General features: G+C 38.4%; 2 protein-coding genes across 4 annotated transcripts in view; both read right to left on the reverse strand.

Moving 5' to 3' along the window:
• Positions 1-26,562, reverse strand: LOC121648329 (myosin heavy chain, skeletal muscle, adult-like). 3 transcript variants are annotated; one of them, XM_041998368.1, is made up of 39 exons: positions 26,552-26,562; positions 20,398-20,593; positions 20,178-20,321; positions 19,931-20,087; positions 18,561-18,588; positions 18,359-18,473; positions 18,164-18,256; positions 17,725-17,788; positions 17,440-17,538; positions 17,248-17,351; positions 16,738-16,876; positions 15,250-15,368; positions 15,010-15,159; positions 14,757-14,927; positions 14,382-14,688; positions 14,206-14,276; positions 11,811-11,898; positions 11,616-11,733; positions 11,404-11,527; positions 11,092-11,228; positions 9,910-10,165; positions 7,595-7,837; positions 7,332-7,508; positions 7,094-7,239; positions 6,659-6,749; positions 6,183-6,572; positions 5,982-6,108; positions 5,781-5,899; positions 4,843-5,039; positions 4,574-4,757; positions 4,329-4,494; positions 4,112-4,236; positions 3,724-4,032; positions 1,353-1,556; positions 1,132-1,257; positions 885-1,055; positions 706-810; positions 500-595; positions 1-408 (listed from the first exon to the last, which is right to left on the reverse strand). In XM_041998368.1, the coding sequence occupies exons 1-39, from the start codon at positions 26,560-26,562 to the stop codon at positions 253-255; spliced, it is 5,823 nt and encodes a 1,940-aa protein (XP_041854302.1). In that variant the 3' UTR covers positions 1-252. The 3 variants fall into 3 exon arrangements, with proteins under 3 accessions (XP_041854302.1, XP_041854288.1, XP_041854292.1); XM_041998354.1 differs by lacking the exon at positions 26,552-26,562 and having other exon boundaries at positions 20,398-20,598; XM_041998358.1 differs by lacking the exon at positions 26,552-26,562 and having other exon boundaries at positions 14,206-14,263; positions 14,378-14,688; positions 20,398-20,598.
• LOC121648387 (protein SCO1 homolog, mitochondrial) overlaps positions 26,312-27,979 on the reverse strand; it is a 5,633-nt gene continuing 3,965 nt past the window's right edge. Inside the window, exons 6-7 of the mRNA XM_041998449.1 lie at positions 26,928-27,043; positions 26,312-26,833 (exon numbers count right to left, since the gene is read on the reverse strand). Coding sequence (XP_041854383.1) covers positions 26,699-26,833; positions 26,928-27,043 — 251 coding nt within the window. The 3' untranslated portion in view covers positions 26,312-26,698. The remainder of the gene's footprint in view (positions 26,834-26,927; positions 27,044-27,979) is intronic.

Raw genomic sequence — 27,979 nt, forward strand, 5'->3', positions numbered from 1 at the left:
TTCATGAAATAAAAAAATCTTATCAAAACTTGACGAGCCACATAATAACTAACACTGGTTTGTGTCATATATTTGTGTTATCTGGACATATTTTTTCAGAGATAGCAATGTTTTTTCTACTCTACTTCAACTAATAAAACAATTTCACACTTTTTTCTTTTAAACTAGGAGAAAAAAATAATCACTGCAAAGCTTGTGACTGAACACAGGAAAACAGTTTAAAGTATATTTAACTCAGTAACAAAGTTGTCATCATATAGATTTCTGTTCTCCTTTGCCAACAACATCACGACTCCTTGCTCTTAATTTATTCAACTGGGACTCTGCGATGTCAGCTCGCTCCTCAGCTTCCTCCAGTTCATGTTGCACCTTACGAAATTTTGCCATCTGGATGCTTGTGTGTTCTTCCTATGTGTTGTAGACAACAGTATAAAAACACGAACTTTATGGACATGACTTGCCTGCATTTCAGACAGTATTTAAATATTTTTGCACTCACCGCCTCCTCGCATTGCCGCTTGTATGCTTTCACCTTAAGCTGCAGTTTGTTGACCAGATCCTGCAGCCTGGCTGTATTTTTCTTCTCCTCCTCAAACTGAATTAAATATTTCAGAGGGAAACTCACATTTCAGTTGGAATATTTTCTAATCATCTATAGTCAAATTTTAGCTTTAGAAATTCACTATAACAGGGTAATCTTCTTACCTGATAAATGAGCTCTTTAATTTTTCTCTCATATTTCCTCACACCTTTCATGGCCTCGCCGCTGCTTTTCTGCTCAGCCTCCAGGTCATTTTCCAGCTCACGAACCTTAAAAGGTTTTAAACTACTGTTCAGTCTCTTTTCTTTTACACAGAAAGCTAATGCTCTGCGTCAAATCATACCCTGCTCTCTAGTTTCTGTAGTTCCTTCCTTCCTCCCCTCAGAGCCATCTGCTCGGCTTCATCCAGGCGCTGCTGCAGGTCTTTCACAGTGGCCTCCATGTTCTTCTTCATCCTCTGCAAGTGAGCACTGGTGTCCTGTTCTTTCTTCAGCTCCTCACCCATCATGGCAGCCTGCAGTGCAATTGTGAACTCCCTGTGAAATCATGATCCACACTCAAACTTGAGCAGCCTTTAGGTGGATGCTCACATCTGTGATGGCTTTCGTGGCCTTCTCGTCTGCGTTCCTCGCCTCCTGGATGGTTTCCTCCATTTCTGACTGCAGCTGAGCCAAGTCTGCCTCCGTCTTCTTTTTAGAGTTCATGAGGCCTGTGTTCTGATTATCAAGACATTTAAATATGACAAAGTAAATTCCAGTATTCCGATTTTTCTAACTAGAGACCCTTTATTTCAAATATTTTGTGTCCTCACTTGCGAGTGCAGCAGCTGAATCCTCTCGCTGACCTCCACCAGTTCCTGCTCAACGAGCTTCCGACATCTCTCCGACTGCTCCAGAGTCGCCTTGACCTCCTCGTTCTCAGACATCATCAGATTGTTGCGGCGCTCTGCTATAGCTATCTCCTCCTTTAAGTCCTCCTTACAGTGGAGGGCTTCATTCAGATGGATCTGAGTCTCCTGAGGGGCATGGTCAAATTCAAAGCTCATGGCAAGGCAAGGCAAATGTATTCATATGGCACATTTCATAAACTGGGCTTCCTTTTGTGTTGTGCTTAATCAAAAACAGACAAGAGAATATATACAGTGAGTCACATATTTTGAAAATAGGCAATATCCACATGAAAAAGTTTTAAGGCCTCATTTTAAAGAACTACGTTTTTTTGTTTTTTGTTTGTTTTTTTGTTTTTTTTTGTAGTACTGCCCACGTTGATCTAGTTTTTGTGATAATTTCTGCCTGTCACTTGTTGTTGTATAAAAAAAAATGCTAAAAAAGAAAAAAGTAAAGCCTAGTTTGTTACAGATATTACAAGTATTAAAAAATAAATGCTGATTCCAGAGGTAGACCTGAGTGTCATCAGCATAATTTTGATCAGTTTCTTTGTTTCCATGATATGAGCTTGTGGGAACACGTAGATACTGAATATTAAGGGGCCCAAAATGGAGCCTTGGGGAACTCTGCATGTCATCTTAGTTTTAGTAGATCTATGGTTGTCAACTGATATGATGTATTTATTGTCTTTCAAGTAGGATTCAGACCAGCTCAAAACAGGTTTTCTGGTAGTTTGTTTCAGGTTTTAGAAGCATTAAACTTGAATTAATTTTCAAAAGGTAGAGTTGACTGTCATCAGCATAATTATGAGAGGATATTTTATTCATCTCCACTATCTAAATAGCATGAAATAGCATTGTGAGAGCATGAACATTAAGGGACCAAAAATGGAGGCTTGAGGAACTCCACATTGTAGATCTACAGTTACCAACCAATACAAATTAATATTAAACCAACTCAGAACTTGACTGGAGATTCCCATCCAATTTTCCAGTTGGTCTAATTGGATTTTATAGTTGACTGTGTTGAAAGCAGCACTGGGATATAACAGAGCCAAAACCAACGTTCTGCTGCTATCTATGTTTCAGTGGCTTTGAAGAGGGTAATTTAAAGGCAAATAAAACCTGGGGGAACTCCATGTATCATTTTTGTTTAAGTAGATATATAGTCACCAACTGAAACAAATAAGTTCCTGTCTTTAAATTAGGATTAAAACCAGTTCAGAAACAGATTGGAGATTCCCATCCAATTTTCCAGTTGGTCTAATTGGATATTATGATCGACATGTCGAAAGCAGCAGTGAAATATCAGAATATAGGTTTTCTGGTAGTTTGTTCCAGGTGTTAGAAGCAAAAGAAAAAAAAATCAAAATGCTGATTCTAGCAGTAGAGCTGAGGGTCATCAGTATATATTTTTTTCAACTATTTGTTTGTTTCCATGATATGAGCAAGTGGGATTGTCTTTCAAATAGGATTCAAACCAACTCAGAACAAGACTGGAGATTCCCACCAAATTCTCATGTTGGTTCAATAGGATGTTATGGTCGACTGTGTCGAAAGTGGCACCTAGATCTAGCAGAACCGAAACCAAAATTCTGTGGCTATGTTTCAATGGATGTCTTTAACAAGGGCCATTTTAGTGCTTTGGTGTGGTCAAAATTCCGACTGAAAGGGTTCAAGAGTGCTGGGTAGCATCTTGGAAGTAGCCTTCTCCAAAACAGTTTTTCTTTTCCAACTTGATATAGGCATCTTTTCTGCCATAATGTCTGTAATCTTTAAGTGTGTACAGTATTTTGATGTAGTAAGCTAGCCAAGCTCTGGCTCGCTCATTGTTGCCTCTACAAGCGCTTCAAGCCTCTCAGAGCATACGATTCATGCACAAAGAGGCACACACAGAGGGGTTGAGGGGGGAGGGACAAATGGCAGTTGAGTTTAATAGACATATCACCAACCAAATATTTAAAACAGGTCAGTTCAAACGATTGGATAGTGTTTTTTCAGTCCTGTCCGTTCCACAGCTGACTACATTTTGTGTGTGTGTGTGTGTGTGTGTGTTAAAGCATTTAATTAATTGGCTGCAATCAGTGTGTGAAGGGGATTTTAAGCAATGTAGTAAATAATCCTCTTGAAATACATCTAATAACCTACTTTTAATTTATTTAAAAATGGAAGGTTTGAGATAGGTCTGTAGTTGTTCATTACTGAGGTGTCCAAAAGGAGCGGTGCAGTCATTGCAGTTTTAAAACTAAAACATCAGTTCAATATTTGAGGACTAAACAGAACAGTTCACACTAACCTTTAGTTGAGTTTGAAGGTTTCTCAACTGCTTGGTCACCTCGGCTGCCTGCCGGTTAGCATGACCCAGCTGGATCTCCATCTCGTTTAGATCGCCTTCCATCTTCTTCTTCATCCTCATTGTGTCGTTTCTGCTGCGTGTCTCTGCATCCAGCGTGCTCTGCAGGGAGTCTACGGTTCTCTGATGGTTCCTCTTGAGCAGGTCGATTTCTTCGTCCTTGTCTGACACCTTCCGGTCTACCTCTGACTTGATCTGGCTCAGCTCCAGTTGAAGGTGCAGAATTTTTGCCTCCTCATGCTCCAAAGAGGACTTCAGAGAGAGACAACACTTCAAGATGTGGCGTTATTTTAGAAAATGTTGAAGTTTATGGACAAAAAAAAAAACAAACCTCCACTTCCTCCAGAGCTGCCTGGGTGTCTTTCTTCTCTTGCTCAGCTTGCTTTGCAGCTTTCTCCAGCTCACTAATAATTTTAGCAGATTGTCCAGCTTGCTCAAAGATATCTGTGATATCCTCTGATAATAAGCAAAAAAACATCCTTTACAGATAAATGATCATCGCAGCATTTCAACCACAAAACAAGGATTTCTTTTTCGCTTATGCTTACGTTGAAGATTTTTATTTTCTCTTCTGGTGTTCTCAAGGTGATCCAGGGCTTCCTCATATGAGTTTTTCAGTTTAAACAGTTCTGTGCTCAGCCCTCTGGACTCTCTCTGGGAGGTTTCGAGTTCTGACTGACTTTCCTCATATTTCTGTTTCCATTCGGCCAAAATCTAAAGGAAACAACACATAACTGTACAGTCAAGTGTAATGCTAACAAGGCAAGCAAAGAAAAGAAAAATGAAGCCCCACCTTGTCAAAGTTCCTCTGTTTCTTGTCCAGAGTGGCATTGGCTGCATTTGACCTTTCCAGCTCCACCATCAGATCCTCCATCTCTGTTTGCAGCTTCTGCTTGGTCTTCTCTAGTGATGCACATTTGACATTTGCTGCCTCTGTCATCTCCTCAGAGTCCTGCAGCCGCTGGGCCAGCCTCTTTCTTTGATACAAAAATATTTAAAATTAGTTAAATCACAAGAAGAACACCGACTCTGACTATAAATTTACACTGAGTCGTTTTTAACTTGGCCTCCTCCAGCTCCTCGGTGCGCTGGATGGCATCTGTCTCGTATTTGGTTCTCCACTGAGCCACGTCGCTGTTGGCCTTGGACAGGCAGCGCTGCAGCTCGTCTTTGGCTTCCTGTTCCTCCTCGTATTGCTCCCTCAACAGATCACAGTCATGACGAGACGACTGCAAACTATGCGCCAGGGCATTCTTGGTCTGAGAAAGTAAAACCATCCATAAAGTCATATAGTTAATTCATTAATTAAAAGTGCTATAACAGGACAAGTGATTTTCTAGAGAAACACCAGCATTTGTTTTCAATCTACTTCTACAAACTCTTGAAAGAAATACCTGACTTAGATATGGACCAGAATATTTTACTTCATTTGTTGGTGAGATTGTTTTTTTGTTTTTTTTTACCATTTAGAATTGTATAACTGTTTTATTAAAATGTAGAGATGTTTACCATCTCAACTAACACATGTCTGTAAACTAACTAGCAGCTTTACCAGTAGGTTCACTGATCAGATCCATTTACAGCAAATCAACAACTTTTTGAGCAGTCAACAGCCCTGTCCTGTGTTTATTTATTTATTTTCCTCCGTTGTCATTATGCCAGGTCAGTGAGCAGGATTTCTTTTACTTTCACTTTAACAATTTATCAAACCTTTTGCATACATAGTTCAAGTGTGAAACTGAAAGACAATTGCAGTTTGTCTGTGTGGCCAGATAATGAAGTGGAACTGTTCCTTAATGTGATGATAGTCATTGAAAATCCTGCATTTCTTTCAGACTGGAGTAACTTTTTAAGTGATTAGCCCAAAAAAGTTTTATTTTATCCGTTGAGTAATCAAGTAACCACTGCTTTGAAATAATGAGAGCACCTGTTGCTGCAATTTGCTGCTATTGAGCATACCTCTTTGGTGCAAAATAAAATAAAATCAGTGCCTTTCAGACCTTAACTTCCTCATCCAAAAGTCTCTTCAGCTCCTCTATTTGCTGGCTTCCCACAGATTTCACTCTACTCATCAGGGATAGAGCGTTCTCTTTCTCTTCCAGCTGTCGTGCAAGTTCACCTGTTCAGGATAAATTAAAATCAAACAGGCATGCTTGCTAAAGAAAATGGTCTTTTCCAGCTTTAATGACAAAAACAAATACCGTTTTCAGTTTGCAGACGAGCAGTGAGGCTGGTGTAATCACTAAGAGACCTCTGGGCTTCCTCTGCTTTGGTCTTATGCTCACTCATATGATCTTCAAGGTTCCTGCACGTTTTTTCGAGATTGGCCTAAAATATTGAGCACCAGTTATAGAAGAGGCTGCCAATCCATAATGTGCATTTTCAGAAGCATAAACCCTCACCTTGCTTTTAAGAACGCTCTCCACATTGCTCACCATGTCATTGATTTCCATGTTCAGCTCACTCTTCTCTTTCTCTAGTTTCTGCTTGATCTTCTGCAGGTTTTCTATCTGCTCACTGAGCTCTGCAACGCTGTCTGCCTGCTTCTTACGTAAAGTGACAGTGACAGATTCATGCTGCAGGATGGCCTCTTCCAGATCATGGCGCAGCTTCTGATAATCGGCCTCTCGCTTTTTGTTGAGCTCAGCCTGGGCGGCGGTGGCTCCTCCGGCCTCCTCCAGCCTCTCAGTGATCTCCTCCAGTTCTCTGGACAGATCCGACCTCTGCTTCTCTACTTTGGCCCGAACAGCACGCTCAGCATCGATTTCCTCTTCTAACTTTTCGACACGAGCCTACAGTGAAAAAGGGTGAAAGTGTGTGTTATATAAAAAAATTAAAACATGCTGAAACTTTTCAAATGTTGTTGTAAATGATATACCTGAAGCTCTTTACTCTTCTTCTGTATCTGGTTGCTGAGGGCTTGCTCGTCCTCAATTTTACACTGAAGGTTGCTGATTTCAAAGTCTTTTCTGAGAAGAGAAAAGTTTATTGCAGGTGATATTTATTTGATGATGAGTATAATTACATCATTGCAATAATAATGATTTTGTTTGACACTTTGGAAAATTTAATTTATTCATATTTTGAAGAACCAGCTTGGCCTGTTTCCATCTGCTTCCAGTATGTACTAATTGTATCAGGTACTGCTGCTAGTATGTGAAATATAGCTGACATTTTGGCTAAAATTTGGAAAATTTTAGTGTAAATTGATGAAAATGTATGTTAACTTCATCATTATCACAATTTATGTTAGTATAAGGAAATAATACAGCGAAAATCTTGAAAGCTAACATATTTTAGTTTATCAGCCTACTTTTTCAGTCTTTCTTCTGCCTGCTGTCGTTCATTTTCCATGTCCATGATGCTTTCCTGGGACAGCTTCAGATCTCCCTCCAGCTTCCTTCTGGATCTTTCCATGTCGGCACGCAGCTTCTTCTCCTGCTCCAGTGATCCCTCCAGCTGCAACAGGAGTTCACGTCAACCAATAAAACAATGGCAGGTTATTAAGTGTCATCTCTATTTTGTGAGGAATTCACCATCTCCATACTTACATCATCAACCTGCTGCTCCAGCTTGGTTTTTATCTTCATGAGAGAATTTACTTTGTCCTCCTCGGCCTGGAGGTCATCTAATGTCTGTCGGTGCACCTCCTGCAAAGATTTGATCTCCTTCGAAGACTTCAACAGGTTTTCCTCAAGAGTGGTCAACTCCTCCATTAAGTTTTTAACCTGCGTGGAAAACAATTTCATTAGTGCCCCTCTTATATGAAAAAAAACTTTTCATAAAGCTTCAAGTGCTAGGTGATGCCTGGTACTTTATTTTCTGTGGCATATTTCTCCTTCTCCACTTTGGCGATGGTTAACTCCAGGTCATCTATGTCTCTTTTCAGCTCTGAACACTCATCCTCCAGCTTCCTCTTCTTTGCAGTGATTTCAGCGTTGATCTCCTCTTCCTCCTCCAACCTTTCGGAGATATCTTTTACTTTGGCTTCCAGGTGGATCTTGCTCTTTATCAAGCCTTCGCACCTCTCCTCAGCATCACACAGGTTCTCCCTCTCCTTCAGAGCAGAGACAGTAAATGTTATAGTTTGATAAAAGTAGCTTTTCTTCATATTTTTTTTTTTAGTTTTTTTTCCCCTTTACTTAATTTTCTTCCTTCCAAAAGAAAATAAATATATCAATACTTTTGCTTTGAGTAAGTTTCGAAGTCAACATCTTGAATACTTGTTGGGTTCCCGTCAATGATGAAGCTCATCAAAAACCAAACCAGGGTTTAGGTGACAGATTACTGGTGCTCTGATGCAGTGCTCCAATAATCCTCTTCCTTTTACTTCTGGGTTTTTAACTTCTCGGTCTCACTAAGCCTACAAGTGTTATTTGGCCCATTGTCCTTCTGAAAAACTAAAGTGCTTCTAAGCTTAAACCAGTTGATGTCATACATCGCCACAGAACGCTATGGTAACCCAGTGTTTCCTTCAATTTCTGTTTTGCAGTCTGAGTTAAAGACAGACTCTGTAACTTTTGCCCTTAAAACTCTGTGTTCCAGACTCGTTTGATGGCACAGTGGCATCTATTTTGTGCCATCGTTGCCCAGCAGCATCCAAAGGCTGAAAAACCACACTATGAAACTTTTTCATCTAGAACACTGCGTAACGTTGCAGTGGATTTTTGCTGTGCACACGTGTCTCACGCTAGCAAGCGGATGTAAACAAACCGGCCGTTTTGAACGGGCACCATGGCTGATTTAGCAAAGAGATGTTAGAAGCCATTATCGGAGGAAGAGAGGAAACAGAATAGGGCCAAAGACAGCGCTAGAGTCAATATGAGACTGTTTTTTACTGTCTGGAGAGAGCTAACAGTACAGGTAGATAATTTTGATATTCCTTTATCACAATGTGTTTTAGGCCCATTTATTCGACGACCTGATACAGTAAAAGTTAAACGTTTTGTCAAGTTTTGACTTCTCATTTACAACAGAGAAATTTTCTTAAAACAAAGGCAAATCCTGTCAGTTTAAATATGAACTATAATCTTTTGGCAACAATGGTGCCTGTCACATCATCTTGCAATGGTGCAATGGTGTCATTGTAAAGTTTCACTGCCTATCACAGGCCCAGCATGCACACTACAGCGTTTCCAGTCCTATTTGTATTTTCTGTCTGTATGAAGGTAGTTTTTATTACACTGTTGTGTAAATGCAGTAGTTTTGCATGGAAACACTGTCATGTAAACAAGACCTTAGAGATGAGTTAGCCCTAATCAGTTTGGTCACTGCACACATTTCTTTTATTGTTCAGTGACAATTAGCCACAATTTTATAGTCTGACATCTGAGACTCTGTTCTCTTTTGGTCTATATGTTCACACTGTAGGTCTTAATGCTTGAATTTTTTTTTTTTTTTTTTTGTACAGTTGTTCGCATTATGATTTAAATGTGATCTCCATCACACTGCAGTGTGAACTGTACATAACCCCAAAGTGTCCTGCATGCACAAAAAAGACATGATGTCACACGCAACGTGCTGCATTTACTGAAGTAAACATTGATGCCACATGTGTTCGTGTATTAACTTGGAAGTTGTTGTGCTGTTGGAACTGGTGAAATTATGACAAACTGATCAGTGAAAGAAGGAGATTGAGAAAAGAAATGCATTAATCTTTAAAATGGCTTTTTGTGCAGCAGTGGCTGCTGCCTCTGTATCTCTGGGTATACAGAGTTGGAACCTGGCACAGATTTCTGACGTCTGTCTCACTTAAATGACATAAAAGTCAGATGAAATGCGACAGGACTGTTTAGACTGAGGTCTCTGAAAAAGATCGGATATCTATCAGATTTAGTACCACCAGTGTAAGTGGCCTGGGTCGGATTTGTGTTGTTTGGATGGTCATAAATTGATCAGATATCTGTCACATATGTGTAAAATATTAGGATTTGAGTCACTTTTGCCTGCAGTGTGAACAGAGCCCTTTTGTCCAGCTTCCATGCATGATAATTTCCTCTTATCTTAGCTCATTATTGACCTGTTGTTTGTAACGTACAAATTATACATTTTCTAATCTGATCTTTAGCTTGAACAGAGGAAAATCAATACAAATGCACCAGTTTGCTTATCTTCTGAGTGTTAGCATACTGCCTGGATTTGAAGATAAAGGTCATTTTTCTCCTGGACCAGCACCACCATCTTCTCCTCCAGCTCCTTCCTCTTGGCTTCCGACTTCGCAAACTCTCCTTTGAGTCGGGAGAACTCCTCTTTCATGTTCTGGATCTCCTTTTCAGCTTCTGCACTTCGCAGCAGAGGCTTTATCTTGAAGAAAAGCTTCATCCAAGGCCAGTTCTTCACATTCATGAATGAGCGGATGTTGTACTGGATGATGAAAATGGACTCTCTGCAGCGTGAAAAACAAAAGCAAGAATTACAAACTTGATGACCTTTTGGATGCTTCATGTTAATAAGCAGTCATAAAATAGCAAATGGAATTAAACAATAATAACAATAATTTAATTTAATCTTTACCTCATGATCTTCTCTGTCTAATCCTGTCTGCTGTCTGAGACGTAACACTGACATAACGTCACACAAACACAGATGCATAGAATAGAATAGAATAGAATAGAATAGAATCCACACTATGGGCAGATCTATACTCTGGAATCAATACCATCTATCAGCCAATCAAAATGTCAGATCCAATACATTTATAAGTATGGAGAAACCACTCTGCTAATACAAAACATGCCATATATTTTAACTTCTGAGAGGTTTAGGTGATAAAATTGCATGTGAAGCCCACAGTGTATTATTTCTATCACATGTCATGATGCTCCTGCAGTTTCATTTGGATATTTTACTGGTTTAATGGAGGTTATTGTACATTATGTTTTATTATATTTATCATACTATATTACATATTTTAGTTTTTTATTTTCCATTTAATAGGTGTGAATAATAAAGACTTGAGATTTGACTTGGACTTGCTAAAATTGAGATGAACATCTCTGCTATTTTATTGCTTTTAAATTGAGAGTGAAGGTGTAAAAGTATCAGGAAAAGAAATGATGGAAGACGTATTCAATTATTTACTTCTGAAGAGAAAAACATGAACACTTAAGCGTGAGAAGTCTCACTGCATACTGTGAAAGGATTTGAAAAACAGGTTTTATGGAACAAACAGCATATTTTCTGCTCCAATCAACCACAGTTTGGATGAGCTACTCTTAAATTAACTATATAAATGATCAATTAGATATTTCCTTTTGAATTCCCATTAATTCCCAATCTTTAATTCACTTAAATCACCAGTGCATGCCAGACCTTTTCTTCAACATCTCCTTAAACCTCAGCCTGGTGACATAACCTCTGGCCACAGCTTGGATTCGTGTCATCAACACAACCAGACGCTCGTCCCTCATCTCCTCTAGAAGACCCAAAAGTCCGGCTTTGAAAAACACCTGTGCGTAAAAGAATGAACAATATTCCATTACTATTGCTTGGAGTTTTAAGGGACTGACTCCTTTAGACTAAAACTAAACATTATAAACTGTTTTTGTGCTAACATACGGAAAGTTTCTGATTTTATCATCTACATTGGAAAGTTAATCCCATCATACCAGCAACTAAAACTACCTTTGTGCATCCAAATCTATACTGGGTGTGATCCACATCAATGGAGGACAACAATTTCTCTGAGGCCTTCTTGCTGTCGATAAACTGCCCCTCAGGAATCGCGCTGGCATTTAGAATCCTGTATCTGCAACACAAATGAGGACATTTGGTTTCAGACTTGAGTTAATTATCATATTCATCTAGCAGGAATTTTAAAAAGTGTTTTGTGTTACCTCTGCCTGAAATCTCCATAAAGAATCCTGCTGGGAAATCCCTTCCTACAGATCCGGATACCTTCCAGTACACCATTACAACGCAGCTGGTGGAGGACCAGATGATGATCCATGGATCCTACAGCACACAGAAGAGAGATCAGAAGACAGAATAAATTAAATTAAAGGTATTATTGTAAGTTTCTTCTTTCTTACCTGGTGTCTTGGTCTCATTTGGTATGATGCATCTTACAAAGTGTGGATGTGTGGATCTGAGGTTGGCCATCAGTTTGTTCAGGTTCTCCTGCAGCAGATAAACAGGTTATGTTCTCACTCAGATACTCTGATAACAATCTCATGTCTATACTTTAAATATGAAACTAAAGCAAGCAGCTGGTTAGTTTATCTTTGCCAACAGACTAGAAACAGGGAGGAGCAACTGCCCTAGCTTAGAGTAGCATGTCTACAATAAAACCTACGACAAAACCAAACTAACTACAGCTTAAATTGGCCTTGAGTGTAACCTGAAAGGTGACTAAAGCTTAAATAAACAGGAGCACTAGCTGGCAGGTGGACGGTCAAACATAAAGAAACTAATTCAACCTGAACGTTATTGACAGGAAAAGAAAATCATTGTTGAATTTGGGATGCTGAAATATAAGTTGCAGCAACAAAAATGAAATTTTGTTGTTTTATTTGCCAACATAAAAAGTTTTCCGTCTAAATTAATGCTATTGTATTAATGGAAAGAACCTCTAACCTTGGTGTGCGTGTGTGTGTGTGTGAAATATTTTGGTGAGTGTTTCTATTATTATGTATTTCCACTTTGTTTTGTTTTTTAATATGCATAAATGTTTTTAATCATGTGAAGCACTTTGTGTTGCCTGTGGCATAAAAGGTGCTTTATAAATAAAGTTTGATTTGATTTGACGATTTATTTTACTGCACTTTTTACTGGGTATCCAAGCTAATCAAAATAGATTTAATTAATTAATACCTCATTTGCTTAGTTTACACCAAAAAGAAAATAAGTCATTCTAAATAATAATAATGATCAGTGACAACTCTTTTTTCTCTCTATAAATAGTCAATTGTCAGAGTTTGTGGTGAAATTAATTAGTTAGAAGATAGAAAGTTTTGGAATTTACTATTAATAGAAGACTACTGAGGCATTAGAGAAACACAATTCCATTTTATATTAGTCTACCATTACAATCTCAAATATTTAGATCTCTGCTCTGGAAATGTATGCAGTCAATACATATTTCACAGTTACATTATTCATCTATAAATCTTATCATAAATTGTGTAATACAGAGGCTCGTTTTGAGATTAGGGAGCATGTAGTGACATCTAGTGGTGAAGTTGCAGACTGCAGCCAACTCAATAAGGATACCTCACCCTCTCCTCCTTCTTCTGTGGGACAAACTACAGTAATTGTGAGAAACTTGAAAACCCTGTTCTAGAAACAATGTTTGGTTTTGTCTTTTCTGAGCTACTTCAGGAAAAAAAAGCTAGACTGCAAAGAGGTCCAAACAAAATTAAACAACAAAGACATCAAACCCTTTCAAGGCCAGAAGAGAAAATTAGAGCCCCAAAAAACCTCTAAAGAGATTAAAGGTGAATTTCAAGCTCAAGGAACATCAATGTCAGATCGCACCATCTGTCGTTGTTTGATCCAAAGTGGACTTAATGGGAGACGACCAAGGAGGACACCATTGTAGAAAACAAATCCTAAAAATCCTATATGTTGACAAGCCACAAAGCTTCTGGGAGAATGTCCTATGGACAGATAAGACAAAAATGGAACTTTTTGCCAAGGCTCATCAGCTCCATGTTTACAGACGGAAAAATGAAGCATATGAAGAAAAGAACACCGTCCCTACTGTAAAACATGGAGGAGGCTCTGTTATGTTCTGGGGCTGCTTTGCTGCATCTGGCACAGGGTGTCTGGAATCTGTGCAGGTACAATGAAATCTCAAGACTATCAAGGGATTCTAGAGAGAAATGTGCTGGCCAGTGTCAGAAAGCTTGGTGTCAGTCGCAGGTCATGGGTCTTCCAGCAGGACAATGACCCAAAACACAACTAAAAACACCCAAGAATGGCTAAGAGGAAAACACTGGACTATTCTAAAGTGGCCTTCTATGAGCCCTGACCTAAATCCTATTGAGCATCTTTAGAAGGAGCTGAAACATGTCGTCTGGAACAGGCTCCCTTCAAACCTGAGACAACTGGAGCAGTTTGCTTATGAGGAGTGGACCAAAATACCTGCTGAGAGGTGCAGAAGTCTCATTTACAGTTACAGGAATTGTTTGATTGCAGTGATTGGCCTCAAAAGGTTGTGCAACAAAATATTAAGTTAAGGGTACCATCATTTTTGTCCAGGCCTGTTTCATGAGTTTTATTTTTTAAATAATTCTGTTGAAGCATGGTTGAAAAGCAATGTCTGACTTTCATTGGTTAAATTTCATAGAATTTTTATTTATTATTATTTTTGTCAGATTCAAGTTATTTCTGTCACCATTGTGAGTTTTTCTTTCTTTAACCGAAGGGTACCAACAATTTTGTCCACATGTGTATTTTAGATTAAAGAACACTGCTGGTTTTTACCCTAAAAAGAGCAGAAACAGTCTGGAAGGATGATCCTTTTTTCTTGGATGTTCTCTTACTTTCATCCGCAGCTGTTAAGAAAACATGCACCAAACAACATTAATGGAAGAGTAAATCATAAAAACAAAATCTTATCATAACCTTTCTATAATATGTGTTGCTATGAGTGAACTGACCATCATGAGACGCATACGTGGCAAAGAGCTGTGAAAGCAGTTTGAGGGAAGCTTTTTGGTAAAGTTGCACCACAGTGTCGTTCAGTGGATCCTTGTTTTTTTCCAGCCAGCCGCTGATGTTGTAGTCCACAGTTCCAGCATAGTGCATCAGTGAAAAGTGAGACTCCGCCTTTCCTTTGGACAGTTTGGGCTTCTGAAAGATGCTGGTTTTACCCAGGTGCTGGTCGTAGAGCTTGTTTTTAAAGGAGCCATCAGTCGCCTTTGGGAACATACATTCCTCTTCAAGAATGGAGAAAATACCCATTGGCTGCAGGGTAATGATGTCATTAGTGTTTGTGCTGATATTTGGATTGAAGATGATTAGAGAAAATTTACCTTCTCAATGAGCTCGATACATGCTGCCAAGTCCATGCCAAAGTCAATAAACTCCCACACAATCCCTTCTTTTTTGTATTCTTCTTGTTCCAGCACAAACATGTGGTGGTTGAAGAACTGCTGCAGTTTTTCATTTGTGAAGTTGATGCACAGCTGCTCCAGGCTGTTCATCTGAAACCAACAGAAGCATTTCACTCATCCAACTATTCAAAAAGGCATTTTTAGATTTTGGTTTTATACCAGCTCCGTTCACCTCAAATATCTCGAACCCTGCAATATCCAGGACACCAATAAAATGCTGCCTGGGAAGTTTGGTGTCGAGCTGTTGGTTGATCCGAGCCACCATCCACAGAAACAGCTTCTCATACACCGCTTTCGACAGGGCACCCACCGCGTTGTTCACCTGATAGCCAGACATCGTTTTCAATAAAACTCTTTTCAGGCAAAATGATTTAATGGATGTTTTTAGCTGTAGAGCAAGGTGCATACATACCTGCTGTGGAGTCTGACCCTTGGTGACGTACTCATTCCCAACCTTCACTCGAGGGTAACACAGTGCTTTCAGCAAATCAGCAGAGTTCAGCCCCATCAGATAGGCAACTTTGTCTGCCACTATGACATTAAACAGAAACAGTGGGGTTTAAAATTCTGAGATCACTTTGAACATCTGTTTTTTACTGTCATGTAAACCGCCATATAAGATAAGATTAGTAAACTTTTAAACTACAAAAGGTTTTGACATATGAAATAAAAAGTATAAGATTTAAAGTAGACTGAAAGTTCCTCAGGGAGCAGTGCTTGGAGATCTAATCCCCAACACCGTCTTTTCTATTTGGATACACTCATGTTTAGAATAGAATAGAATAGAATAGAATAGAATAGAATAAAAGTGAAATTAGAGGTACTCTTGAAACTGTACTGGGTATTTGAAAGACAAGCTAAAATACAAAGAGACATGTAAATAAGATTTACATAGAATAAATAAAGATGTACATAAATAGAGACTAAAACAATGTACAGCTGAAAGGTAGTGATTTACATCAGCTGGAGCCACCTAATGGCCCAGAGGTTAAAACTGTCTTTAAGTCTGTTAGTCTATGACTTTGAGCTTCTAATGCACTTTTTTACATCTTTAGAGTTGGTAAATTAAGTTGTTTGCAAAACAAGTAATTCTTAGTGTATGTTGTAAAGCCCAAATAACAACAATCATGCCTCAGCACAACCCTGAAAGAAAGTACCACATTGCTGATTTTTAAGACTGGATGAACCTCACCGAATCTTCCTGATGCTTTACATTACAGAAGAATTACATACAGCTTTAATCTGAATAAATTACTTAGTACCTGGGGCTAACAGTACTGTTAGTTGAAATGTGAGTTAAACACTATGGATACTGGATTAATTGCATCAAAAACTTCTGGTTGTCTTATCTTTTGTCTATGTAACCAGAATGCAGCTGTCATCAAACAACAAGCTCGCCATTAATAACACTTACTGACATTTTGCACAGATTAATTTTTGTAATTATAATTTTTTTAACAACTTTAAAAATAAATGGATACCAAAAATATAATAGTAGACAGTTCAGTAGCGAACATTTTGTACCCTGAAGTTGGAAATATTTCAGCATCTTATTAATGTGCAAAAATAATAAAAAAGAGATATAATAGAAAAAATTTTAATTATTTAAACTGAGTTAAGAGGACAACAAATTGTGGTGTGGATTTTCTTAGATGGAAATCACTGATTATAACAAAGATCTTTTGAGTTTTACTGAAATGGGTCATTTATTTGACCAAAATAGACATGGCTTGTTGCTAGTTAGCTGGGGAGAGTATGTGAGATGGTTGCTATCTCCAACTTGACCACTAGATGTCAGTAATTTTTACACAGCTACATTTACAGGAGATTAGGTTGTGAAAATGTGATGGTGCCAGACTGAAGCCTGATCTGGTTTAAATCTTGGCCTCCGTTGTCTCACCCTCAGTCCCATCAGGCTCTGCCTGCTCCTCACGCTGTTTCTGCTTGAACTTCATGTTCCCGTTGTGCATCACTGCACCTGTCAGCTTGTAGATGCCGAGCTTTTCCTCCATGTTGAACCCCAGGATGTCAATAGCGCTCTGAAAAGTGGACACATGTGGAATTAATCACATCACCACCATGAGTTGAGCAATGCAACACAGTCACTTTGTGGCTTGTTAAAAAATTTAGCTTTTATTGTAATGTTGTTAATTTGGTACAAGAGCTAATCATCTAATTTATGACTATCAAGATAAATGAAAATGTTAATTAAATATTTACTTGGTTCATTTAAGATATGAAATAAAACTAAGTTCATGCTGAAGTTTCAGGACCAATGAATTTATTCAATTATACTTAGTATTTTACACTAATTGTTGCTTATATGTGCTGTAACAGGAAATAAGCCCAAATTTAAACTTTCAGCAAAAAGTCTGTATCTCTACAGATTTTCTGGGCCATATTCACTCACATCTGTGGCCATCAGCTCCTCAGCATCATTGATACTCAGCACTGTGATTTCACCCTGGCTGATAAATGAGTAATCATAAGGGTTAGTGGTGATCAGGAGCATCTCTGAAAGGAAACACAGAAAGCACTGATAGCTCTGCAGGCCCAGAAGTTGCATTGTAATCAATATGATCTATTGATCAGTAATATTCACCAATTAAATCGGGCTTCTTGTTTGACAAGATCTGATAGAAGATGTGATAGCTCCTCTCAGCCAGAAGCTGAAAAGTCACTCTGGACTTTTCCAGAAGGTCTGAGAAAAATGATAAAACATTTGAGTGAAACAGTCCTAAATAGATTTTCTAAATGCCATAAAATCTACTATGATGACTTCCATTCAACTTTGTCATCAATATTTAAATTGAGAATTTCCTTGATGGAATTATAAAAACTTGTCTGATGTCTAATAAATACTATTTATGTCTGTGTGTAAACTTACACGTTTCTATATCAGCTGATGCCAACTTCCCTTTGGTTCCAAAGTGGATGCGAATGAATTTTCCCTGGAAGGTTTTTAAAGGTTTTTAAAAACTATAATTCACAGTAATTCACTATAATTTACAGTTCAACACAAACATTTCATCAAAACTTATTTTATTGTAAATCATACAATTACAGAATCATATATGCTGATGACTTGTTGTTCTATAAAGCAGCTTTGGATTAGAAAATGTTCAGTGGCATTTGAGCCCCTGTGAAGAGTGGATTTTACCCATTGAAGAGCAGTAATATGACAAAGATTGTGTTGCTGCTAAAATATTTACAGGTCTGCTGATTATTAGAAACAGAAGAAAGTTAATAAGTTTCATATACTATGTGTACTGTATAAGAACGTTTTCTACACCCTTGGTTTGTGGACAGATCACATTTGAACTCACAAATCGAGACGAGTTGTCATTTCTAACAGTCTTGGCATTCCCAAAAGCTTCCAGCAGAGGGTTGGCCTGGATGATTTGATCCTCCAGAGTCCCCTGAAGAAAGGAAAATGCAGTTCTTTTAAGATGTTTTTGCAACAGATGAAATCTGCTCTTGTCTCATCATTATTGTTGGAATGGAAGTAAAGTGGACTAAACCTGGATTTTTCCAGCAAGTTGCTCCTTCTTGCTGGAGTCTCCCATTGCTGCAATTGTCGCAAAGTACTGAATGACCCGCTTTGTGTTGACCGTCTTCCCAGCACCTGATTCTCCACTATTAAAAATGCAGCATCGGATGAATGACAGGAAATGAAGAAAGCATGATATTTATGATGTAACAGCAGCAGCAGATCTGACTCACGTGATCAGGATGGACTGGTTTTCACGATCTATTGAAAGGAAACAAACTGGATGAAATGTCAGCTGCCAAAGTACCGTTGTTTCAGTTTAATGTAGACAGCATCAGTGCAATGATCGGTTTGCACACCAACTACTTCAATATGGTCTCAAGAAAATCAGACAACCTTGAACCACTTAGTTCACCACTCTATAATCCAGCCAACAGGAAACCACGACAGCATCATCATTGCTTTGCACTCTCCAAATATAAGAAGCTGAGTTTTGAGAACCTAATGTCCTCAGCTCTCTGGTTTGTTTTTAAAATAGTTCACAATATGGCACCCGCGCCACTGAAAACATTTGTGCAACTTTGATCTGAACAAATGACGAGATTCTGAAGGTCAAATACTCAAAGAGAGGGGAGAATTCCCAAAAGAGGCTACCCAAACAGCAGTCATTTTTAGGCCGAATCTGGGCTACTTTTGGCACTTCTGGCTCATTTGCGGCACTGGCAAGTGTTGTGTGGGCCAGAAGTGGACTAGATGTCAGTTTCCAGCCTGGCGTAGATTATAGCAAGTGTGTTGTGCTAGCCTGGATATGGATTATGGCAAATATTTTGCGGGCCAGAGGAGGTCTTATACAAAAAGCTTTCATGTCCTTGTAGGCCACATGTGGCAGAGTTTTGGCAGCCACACTCACATTTATTCACTACTGCCCATCAAGCCCAAATTTGGGCAAAACAAAAATGCACATTTGGATCATATTTGGGTCAAACATTTTTTCTTTCTGGGTCTGCTTTTGCACAACCTGCTTTCTCATTTAGAGTGGTTACAGAGTGGATTAAACTTTCTGGTGCCTTGAAAACGTGACGATATTAATAATCTTTTACGTGGTACTGAAAAATGGATTTTGACAAACCAGCAATATTGCATGTGCATTGTAAGTGTTGTTTTTTCAGTTTCATTAGCTTTTAATAACTGTTATTATATCAAAAGTTTTTATATTTATGAGTGGCATTGTTTAATGGTGTGTATGCTGTTATAATTTAACTGTATTATTTGTTTACCTGCCCAGGGACCACAGGTGGAAATTAGCCAGTGACTAAATGTGGTACAATGCATCTTTTTTCTTCTCTGAGATAAATGATTTCTGTGCATGATCCTTGACAAATAAAATAAATAAATAAATATAAATAAAAAATATGTATTGGTCTACTTTAAATTAAAAAGGTAGTAGTTTAGATTTAAAATCTGTAATTTATTGTGTCATTAAATGGATTTATTTAATGTCAATTAGCTTTATTTTTCCAAGAAAATATTAATAAGACTAAGAAAAAAGAGACAGGGTCCCACAGTCACCTAGTAAAGCCACATAAAGAGAAGTGAACCCGACCTGTGAGCATGAACTGGTAAGCGTTGTCTGAAATGGAGAAGATGTGAGGAGGGGCCTCCTGGCGTTTCTTTCCTCGGTACCCAAACACCACCTCTGGATTGTAGACTGGAAGCCACTTGTAAGGATTCACAGTCACACAGAAGAGTCCTGAGTAAGTCTGCCAATAAACCGGTGGAGGAAAGACAAAGTGAGACGGCCTTTTCACATAAATGTGTTTTCTGTTATAATCTTTCACAGGTGTCCTCACATAGATCATCCAGGCAGCATAGCGCTCTTTGAGATTAAACAGCACTGCAGGTTCATGGAGATGGGTCAGCAGGGACATATCCTCAATCTTGTCAAACTTAGGAGGGTTCATAGGACGAACGTCATCCGAGTGCACCGTGACGATCTGAAGTACAATTACAAAATGTTAAGTGTATTAAATGCTAAATAAAAGCAGATTAAACAAGCCAAAGTGCACCCACCTTTCCATCTTCAGTCTCCACAGTCACCTCAGAGCCTTCTTGGCCTTTAATTTTCCCTTTCACGTACTCCTGCTTTGGGTGAGGAACGAAGACGGCCGTTTTGGCATCGAAAGGCATGTTCTGGGCTGCGATCCTTTCACGCTCTGATTTGCGGAGGTATGGAGCTGCCACCCCAAACTCTGCCATCTCTGCATCACTCATTCTGTCAAACCTCATTTCAGGACAAACTAATGCAAAAAAATAATAAACTTAACTTGAGTTGGAGAGAAGAGAAACGTTAGTTGCAGCATCATACTTACTGGAGACCTGAAGACCAAAAATAAAAAAAAGTCAAAGGATGCTTGAATCCTAAAACAAAAGTGTCCAGAGTCTTCAAATCAACTCACTTTGAACAGACTTTGACAGCTTTTATAAGCGATGCTCTGTTCTGATCCTCCTAAATTTGGAGATGTGAGTCCAACGCCACCTTAAACAAGTCAACTATTTCAGTCTCATATTTTAAACTATGTTTAGCTGTATTGTGTCACTTTTCATCGGTTTTGATTGTAATCCTTCAGACTGACCAATAAAAAGCAATGAATGCTAAAGACAACAGCTTAGAGGGCTTAAAGTCCCGACACAGCAGGCCTCATTTTCTAGGATCAGGAAAGATTAGATCGCTTTGAGCATCGCTGAAATTTTGGCGTTGGCTGTCTGGAGAGCAGAGCTGATCACACACATGACCGACTGGGTTCATGCTGAGAGCAGCCAGAGTTGATGGGGAACATTTAGGAAAGTCCAGACAGAGGTCAGCTTCTTTTAGCTCTCTCTCTCTCTCTCTCTCTCTCTCTCTCACACACACACACACACACACACAAACACATGCCATGCACGGTGGTGGAGGGTTGATCATTAGGGGCTTGTTCTACAGCCACTGAAGTAACTGAATGGATCATGAACTTCTGTGGATACCAAAGTATTTAAGGGACAAATGTGAGGCCATCAGCTAAAGCTTGGTTAAAACTGGGCCATACAACAGAACAATTGCCCCAAACACAACAATATTTACAACAGAATGACTGAAAAGAAAAGAACCAAGGGGATGACATGATCTAGTCAAAGTCCAGACATCAGCCTGGCTGAAATATGTACATAAACAAATGCAGCAAACCTCAATAAACTGAAGCAACATTGTAAAGAAAAAGGGACCAAAAGTCCCCTACAATGATGTAAGAGGCCATCAAACAGAGAATTATTATTTCTAGTTTTTGCTACTGAAAATGGTTCTCTAAGCCACTGCACTTTTAGGTGGACTGTTTCTGTACTGTTGCATGAGTATAATATGTTGTGTCATTGCTCATCAGAGGTATTATTTAATTTAGTTCAAGACCTGAAAAAGACTAGATGATTTATTAATATATCCTGATACATCAAATCTCAGAACTGATCACTTCTTAACATGTTCATGTAGCATGTTCACCACAGGGTTGAAGCAACTTTTCAATTTCAAATACTTTGCAGGGATTTGGGAAATAAGACACTAACCTCTTTAAAGGTTAAATGTTCTCCCTTTTTTTACATGATAGGGTTTCTTCTTTATTCCATAATAGTCCAAATGTTTTCAAAAGTTGGCTGATTTGGATTGTAGGCAGGCAAGTTTAGCACTGGACTCCAGGGAGCCATATTTTAATATATCTAAAGTGTGGTTTGTATTGCTGCAATAAGCAAGAACTTTCCCAAAAAAAGACATAATCAGCATGATGGCACGTTTCTGTGTATTTGATTTATTATTAACACCTACACAGTACCAAAAAGCAGCACATACACTCTTTTCTAATTAGAAACAGTTGCATGGAGTTCATGCGTTTCATGTGTCCGCCTCCTTAAAGAAGAAACAGTACAGTAATACAACCAAATATCTGTATGAGCTATATGGACATTTTGACGGTCACAGACTAATCTCTAAAGTCTAATTTGTGCAGTTTTAAAAGCCTCTAAATGTCTCTCAAAGGTTTGGCGACAGCTGCGATTATAATTGGCTCTGAGGACGCAAATGTGGTCCGAGCAGGCAGACCAGTGTCACCGCCCCCCATACGGCTGCAAATATCCATGAATAATAAGTTAGACTGTGAGGAGGCCTCCAGATGTGAACTGAAGGGTTTCAGGACAAGGAAGAAACCCCTTGTGTTCAACCAGGTCTAACAAAACACACATAGTATACAAGTAGAAAAGGCCAGTATCAAATCCTGCTGTCACAAAGCAGATGGGCTTGTTTTTTATGTGATACATTGGTGGTGTTTGGGCAGTAATGGGTCAATAAAATCATGCTGTGAACTGCAGCTGATGAAGCCTGGCGGCCTCACAGATCAATTTCACCACCAGCCCAGATACTGTTATTTTTACTGTCACTGCTTTTAGAGATAAAACAGGCTGAAACTGTGGCTTAAACTGCATGCTTAAGCTAAAATAATGAGCTAACTAGGCGTAAAGTGCCACTTAGTGAGCTTTAGAGATTTAAAAGTTTTGAAAAGTGCTGAGCAGACCTTTTTTATGGAAAATCAAATCCGGATTCTAAAATGCTTGAAGGTAAACAGAATAAAGAAACACTGAAAGGGGTTTTATAAATAATCTATTGAACCAGAAATCAATTTGTTCCACTTTGGGAGCTCCACACGAAAGCGGTCAGCAGTGGACATGCTGTCTGGGCACGGAGGGATGAACGACTGCTGTGTTTGCTTTTCTAATCCCATTTCTAAAGGAGGAAAGCAACAGGTGTGCAGGCGGAAAAGATATTAATAAATCAATACTGGCTGGTGGCGAGATCATAGCCTCTCTTTATAGTCTGTTAAATATAAATATATAATAATGACAGATTATTTTCCGAATGGGAAAGATTTTAAATTATACTGGAAGTCATCAGCATCCTCCAGTGAGCAGCGAGGTTTTTAATGATATTATCAATCTGCGGTTAACGTCTGTCTGAAAGCAGTTACCCATTACGGAGATGGCCTCGGTCTCATTGAACTCTCATTAGATTAACAAGCCAGAAGAGAAGTGTTTTTAATTCACCAGCGGAAGACAAGTCAAACAGAAAGAGATTTCTCTCCAAGGTCTAGCCCAGATCATTATGATTTGTGCAAACTTAGAAAACATTAGATATTTTGCAGATTGAAACTGGTGCTCTGGATATTTTTACTAGCAGTTTGTGTGTGTGTGTGTTTTGATTTGAAGCTTTTATGGACTGAAAGGCCTAATAAATTCTGATATATCCTTAAAACTTTAACTTATAATACATCATTATGTTTGTGTGGTCCTTCTGTTTCGAGTGCTTATTATTTAAATAGACTTTACTCCTAAAAAGATTTCCTGTTTCCATAAGAGCAGATCACACTGTGCAGATATTGTTCTTAGAAAAAGTTTTCCAACCATGTGATCTCCCAGTTTACATACCAGTGGCTCAATATGAAAAACCACTGCGACCCAAATGAAAGATCAAAGGCCCAAAGTCTGCTTGCTGATGGCCTTCAGGCTCTCATCCATTAGCTGTTTTTTTTACACCTGGTGAAGTTTACCATTAAAAAGATGCTTTTGTAGAATATTTTTTGTTGTCCCTACCACTCTATCAGCTTTGCTGTATTTAGCTGAATCTAATATTAATCACTTTAAATTCAGCTTTATTTAAAGGTACAGTGTTTTTTTTAGAAAATGTCAACCTAATGTTAAAGTGGATTTTCTTTTCACATGACATTCACCCACACTGTAAAATGTTTTAATAGAATATATCTAGTGGATATAACTTCATTTTATTCTAGTTGTTTGTAATACTAATCTTAAATAACATCTTTGAACTTTGGAGAGTAAAATGTTGAAAAAAATTAATGTAATGAATCTGTGTAACTAAGATAAGTAGAACATGAGGAACCTACATATTGTCAACATATTAGAGATAATTTACTGTAAGAAACTGATTTTACTTTGGCAAATATGTAATGGTTGAAACTACACAATACTTTTTAAAAGCACTTTATTTGTTTTTATTATTTGGTTTATCACTAATAAAAATGACAAAAAGATTTAGATTGATTTCAGAAAGATGTGAAACTGTCATGTCCATTTTCCAATCATCCAAGTTATTTTCTTGTTTAATTTTATAATCTTGTTTTGCATTAATTAGAAATAATAAAAGGTTAAAAAAGAAAGACAAACATTATCGGATGTCACCCTTGTTGAGCTCTAGCTCCAAATCTCCTGTTTTGAGGAAACCAGTCTGAGGAAAACATTTTATGGTCTTAATATTGACCTCATATCAGCAAAAATCCACCTTTCTCCATAGTTTCAGTGTATAGACAACATGGAAATTCTTTCTCTGCATTTAACCCATCCTAGTTGCTAGGAGCAGTGGGTTGCCAGATTCCAGCACCTGGGGAGCAGTTGGGGGTCGAGGGCCTTGCTCAGGGGCCCACAGTGGTTTACCTTCGTTGCCAGCCTGGGGACTTGAACCCAGGGTCTCCAGACCCAAGCCCACCTCTGTAACCACTAGGTTACCAAACCCTTCAGGTTATCTGTTAGAATGTTGATTGATGATGAAATTAAAGGATTTTTATTGGTGTTGTCATGTGACTGCTTTCCAGTTTGCCTACTGGTTTAAAACCAGTAGTCCGACTGCTGCACCGTCACAAAGCCGTCTGTGGTATGAGAGTAGCTTTAGTTTTAGCAGAAACCCGCCCACAGTACGACCCTGCTGCAAAGCAAAAACTAACATTTTGTGAAGGATCTTTTCTAAATTATGTAAAATCCAGTTTCTTCCACAACCTCATACACTTACAACAAAATTAAATTGATCAAGTTTGTAAAACTTTGACAAACTAAAATCATTCCTGTGTATTGTACTTAAATTAACAAAAATAAAAAAAAAATGAGGCAATGGGTTTACAAATAGATTTTACAGTGCATGTGTGACTACAAACAATCTTCTGTTTTTTATTGTGCTTGCAGGAGAAACACCCAAAGATGACGACCACAAAACTGCTGCTTTTATTTGAAGTCCTTGCAGTCCTTTTGTTTTGAAGTCAGAACTCTTCACCAGAGTTTTCCAGTAGATCAAACACTCAACCACGTTTAAAGCAGCGCTGGTGTGCCGATGCTGCCTAAAAACATACCGGAAGTTCATATTTACAGCTTAATATGTCGGCTTAGGCTACTATTCACATAATATTAACCTCAGACGCATCTCACCTGGCCTGTTCATCTGGACCGGTTTTGTCCGTTTGTCCACATATGGAAGCTTTTAAAATATATCTACTATGACAATAACCGGTCAAACCTTTAAACATTTATTCTAAACCTCGATGGCAACAGAAAACAATAATAATTAAATAATTATTTATTTAAATAAATAAAATTTAATCTTTTGTCTTTATTTTCAAACCTCAAAATCAATGACTTAAAAGTGATTGAACATAAGGAAAAGCTAATATGTTTAATTAAAAGCTGAAGGTTGAACCTTTTTAAAAAGTTTATACTTTGCATTCGGATCCACTTGAAAGGCTGATAAAGATTTTATTGGAAAAGGACAATTCTGTCAAGTTTTTCTGAGGATCTTCTGGTATTAGGAGGCTGCATTTAAACAATCGCTTTAATTTTTCTTCAGTTGGGCCTCACGCTGTACTGAGCTGAGCCATTCCAGTCTAAAAGAGAAGAGAGTTAACTGCTTTCATTAATATAACTCTTCTCTGCTGTGGTGTCATTTATAATCTTACCACTGGAGGTCTCCAGAGTCTCATCTTCATCTTCTCAAACATACATTTGGATGTAAACAGGAAGCACTGCTCACTTAATAAAAAAAATAATAATCATTTCTCTTCATTTTCAGTTTGTACATTATTGTGTTTTAATCCTGCAATTTCTGATGCAAACTGAAATAAAAAAATTTTTCTAAATTTATTTTAACTGAAACTGCCACTTTATTTGATGGTTTCTGATGAGGATTAACATAATATGCAGTTAGTGTGAGGCTGAGAAGACTCATGCAGCAGGTACCACTGTGCATCCCTATTAAAGCTCGTCCTGCAGCCTCCAGGAACATAGGCTTGTTTCAGGATGTTTTCCAGAGACCAATGTCCAGGTCACAGACTCAGAGGAGACGGATAGGGAAGATGAAGAAACATGAGAGGACCCTGACATCATCAGGTCTCTGACAGGAATCTGACTGCATACAAAAAGCAGGCCTTAATTTGAGAGTGTATTCAAAATAAATAGAGGTCAGTATGAAACAGCAGAGACACAATCCTGTCAGTCCACGCTGGCTTTAAGGAGCTGCCGCTCACTTCGTCTTCTTGTACTTCCTCATGTGAGCTGCTATCAAGTTTGTGATCTCCACGCTTCTTTTGTTCTGCCCAAAATACTCCACAAAGTCTCCGTCGGGTCCCACCAGGTACATGATGATCGTGTGGTCGACCTACAGACGACAGGAGGTCAAATTAATGGACACAGTCCTGTATTTATTTCGTTCTTATGGAGTATGAGCAGAACTGGAGTCAGTTTCAACTCACGATGTAGTCGTTGTCTTCATCCTTTGGGCCCTGACTGTAGTACACCCTGTAGGCTCGGGACACCTCGTCGATCTGAGGCGCCGTCCCCGTCAGACCAATCAGCTTTGGGGAAAATTCTGAAAGGTTAAAACAGACAGAAACTGGATCAACACACAAGAGAGTCATGATTTCTGTATCTGGTAGCTCTTTAAAAAGAAAAACACATTTGGTCATTTTTTAGGTCAGGTTTGATTTACTAAAGTTTTTTTTTGTGAAGAGCATCACCACCGCTGGCAGACATGTAGACCAGAGTTCACAGACTTTGGTTTAGGTTTTTAATTTTTACCTGAACTCCTTTACTTGCGGCACAGGGGTCATGTCCGTGCAGAAGATGTTTGCACACACTAGGAAGCAGCAATGCTAGCATTCAGCATAACGAAATGACAGGGAGAAGCTCAGCTAAAAGACTCTACCAAGCATTTCCTAACAAAGCATTAACAACATTTAAATAAATATGAATAAATAGAAAAAAGGAAAAATTTAAAGCTATGGTCCTCCAGCTGTGTAAACGTACTGATTTTACTAGAGATGAGATGTTTCCAAGTCCTGATCAGGTTCTTCATGAAATCATGCTGAAGGCAGCTCATAAAAAAGACCTCCTCCAAGCTACGTCTTTTTTTTTTTGGCCAATGATTGTGGGCATTATTTTTTAGTTTGAAGCGCTAATGGCAAAATTATCTCTATCTCCCCATATTAAGGAATCCTTTAGAAAATTCCTGGATCCAGGCGGTGATTCGGATAAATTCCAAAATCTAATTACTTGCTCCTGATTTTATTTCCAATAATACAAAGTTTTATTAATTTGTTACAACTCATTCTCATATATATATATATGTATATATATATATTTTTTTTTCTGCTGTGTTTTAATTCTTTATATTTTATATTCATCCTGATAAAGTACGATTAGAAATGTAGATAATTACTGATTTATTATGATTTCCTGAAATCTTACAAATATGTAAATTATTTACAAGATTTTTATCTCCAGCTGGAGGTTTCAGGTCATCTCC

This window comes from Melanotaenia boesemani, chromosome 2 (genome assembly GCF_017639745.1).
Source record: "Melanotaenia boesemani isolate fMelBoe1 chromosome 2, fMelBoe1.pri, whole genome shotgun sequence".
NCBI lineage: Eukaryota > Metazoa > Chordata > Actinopteri > Atheriniformes > Melanotaeniidae > Melanotaenia > Melanotaenia boesemani.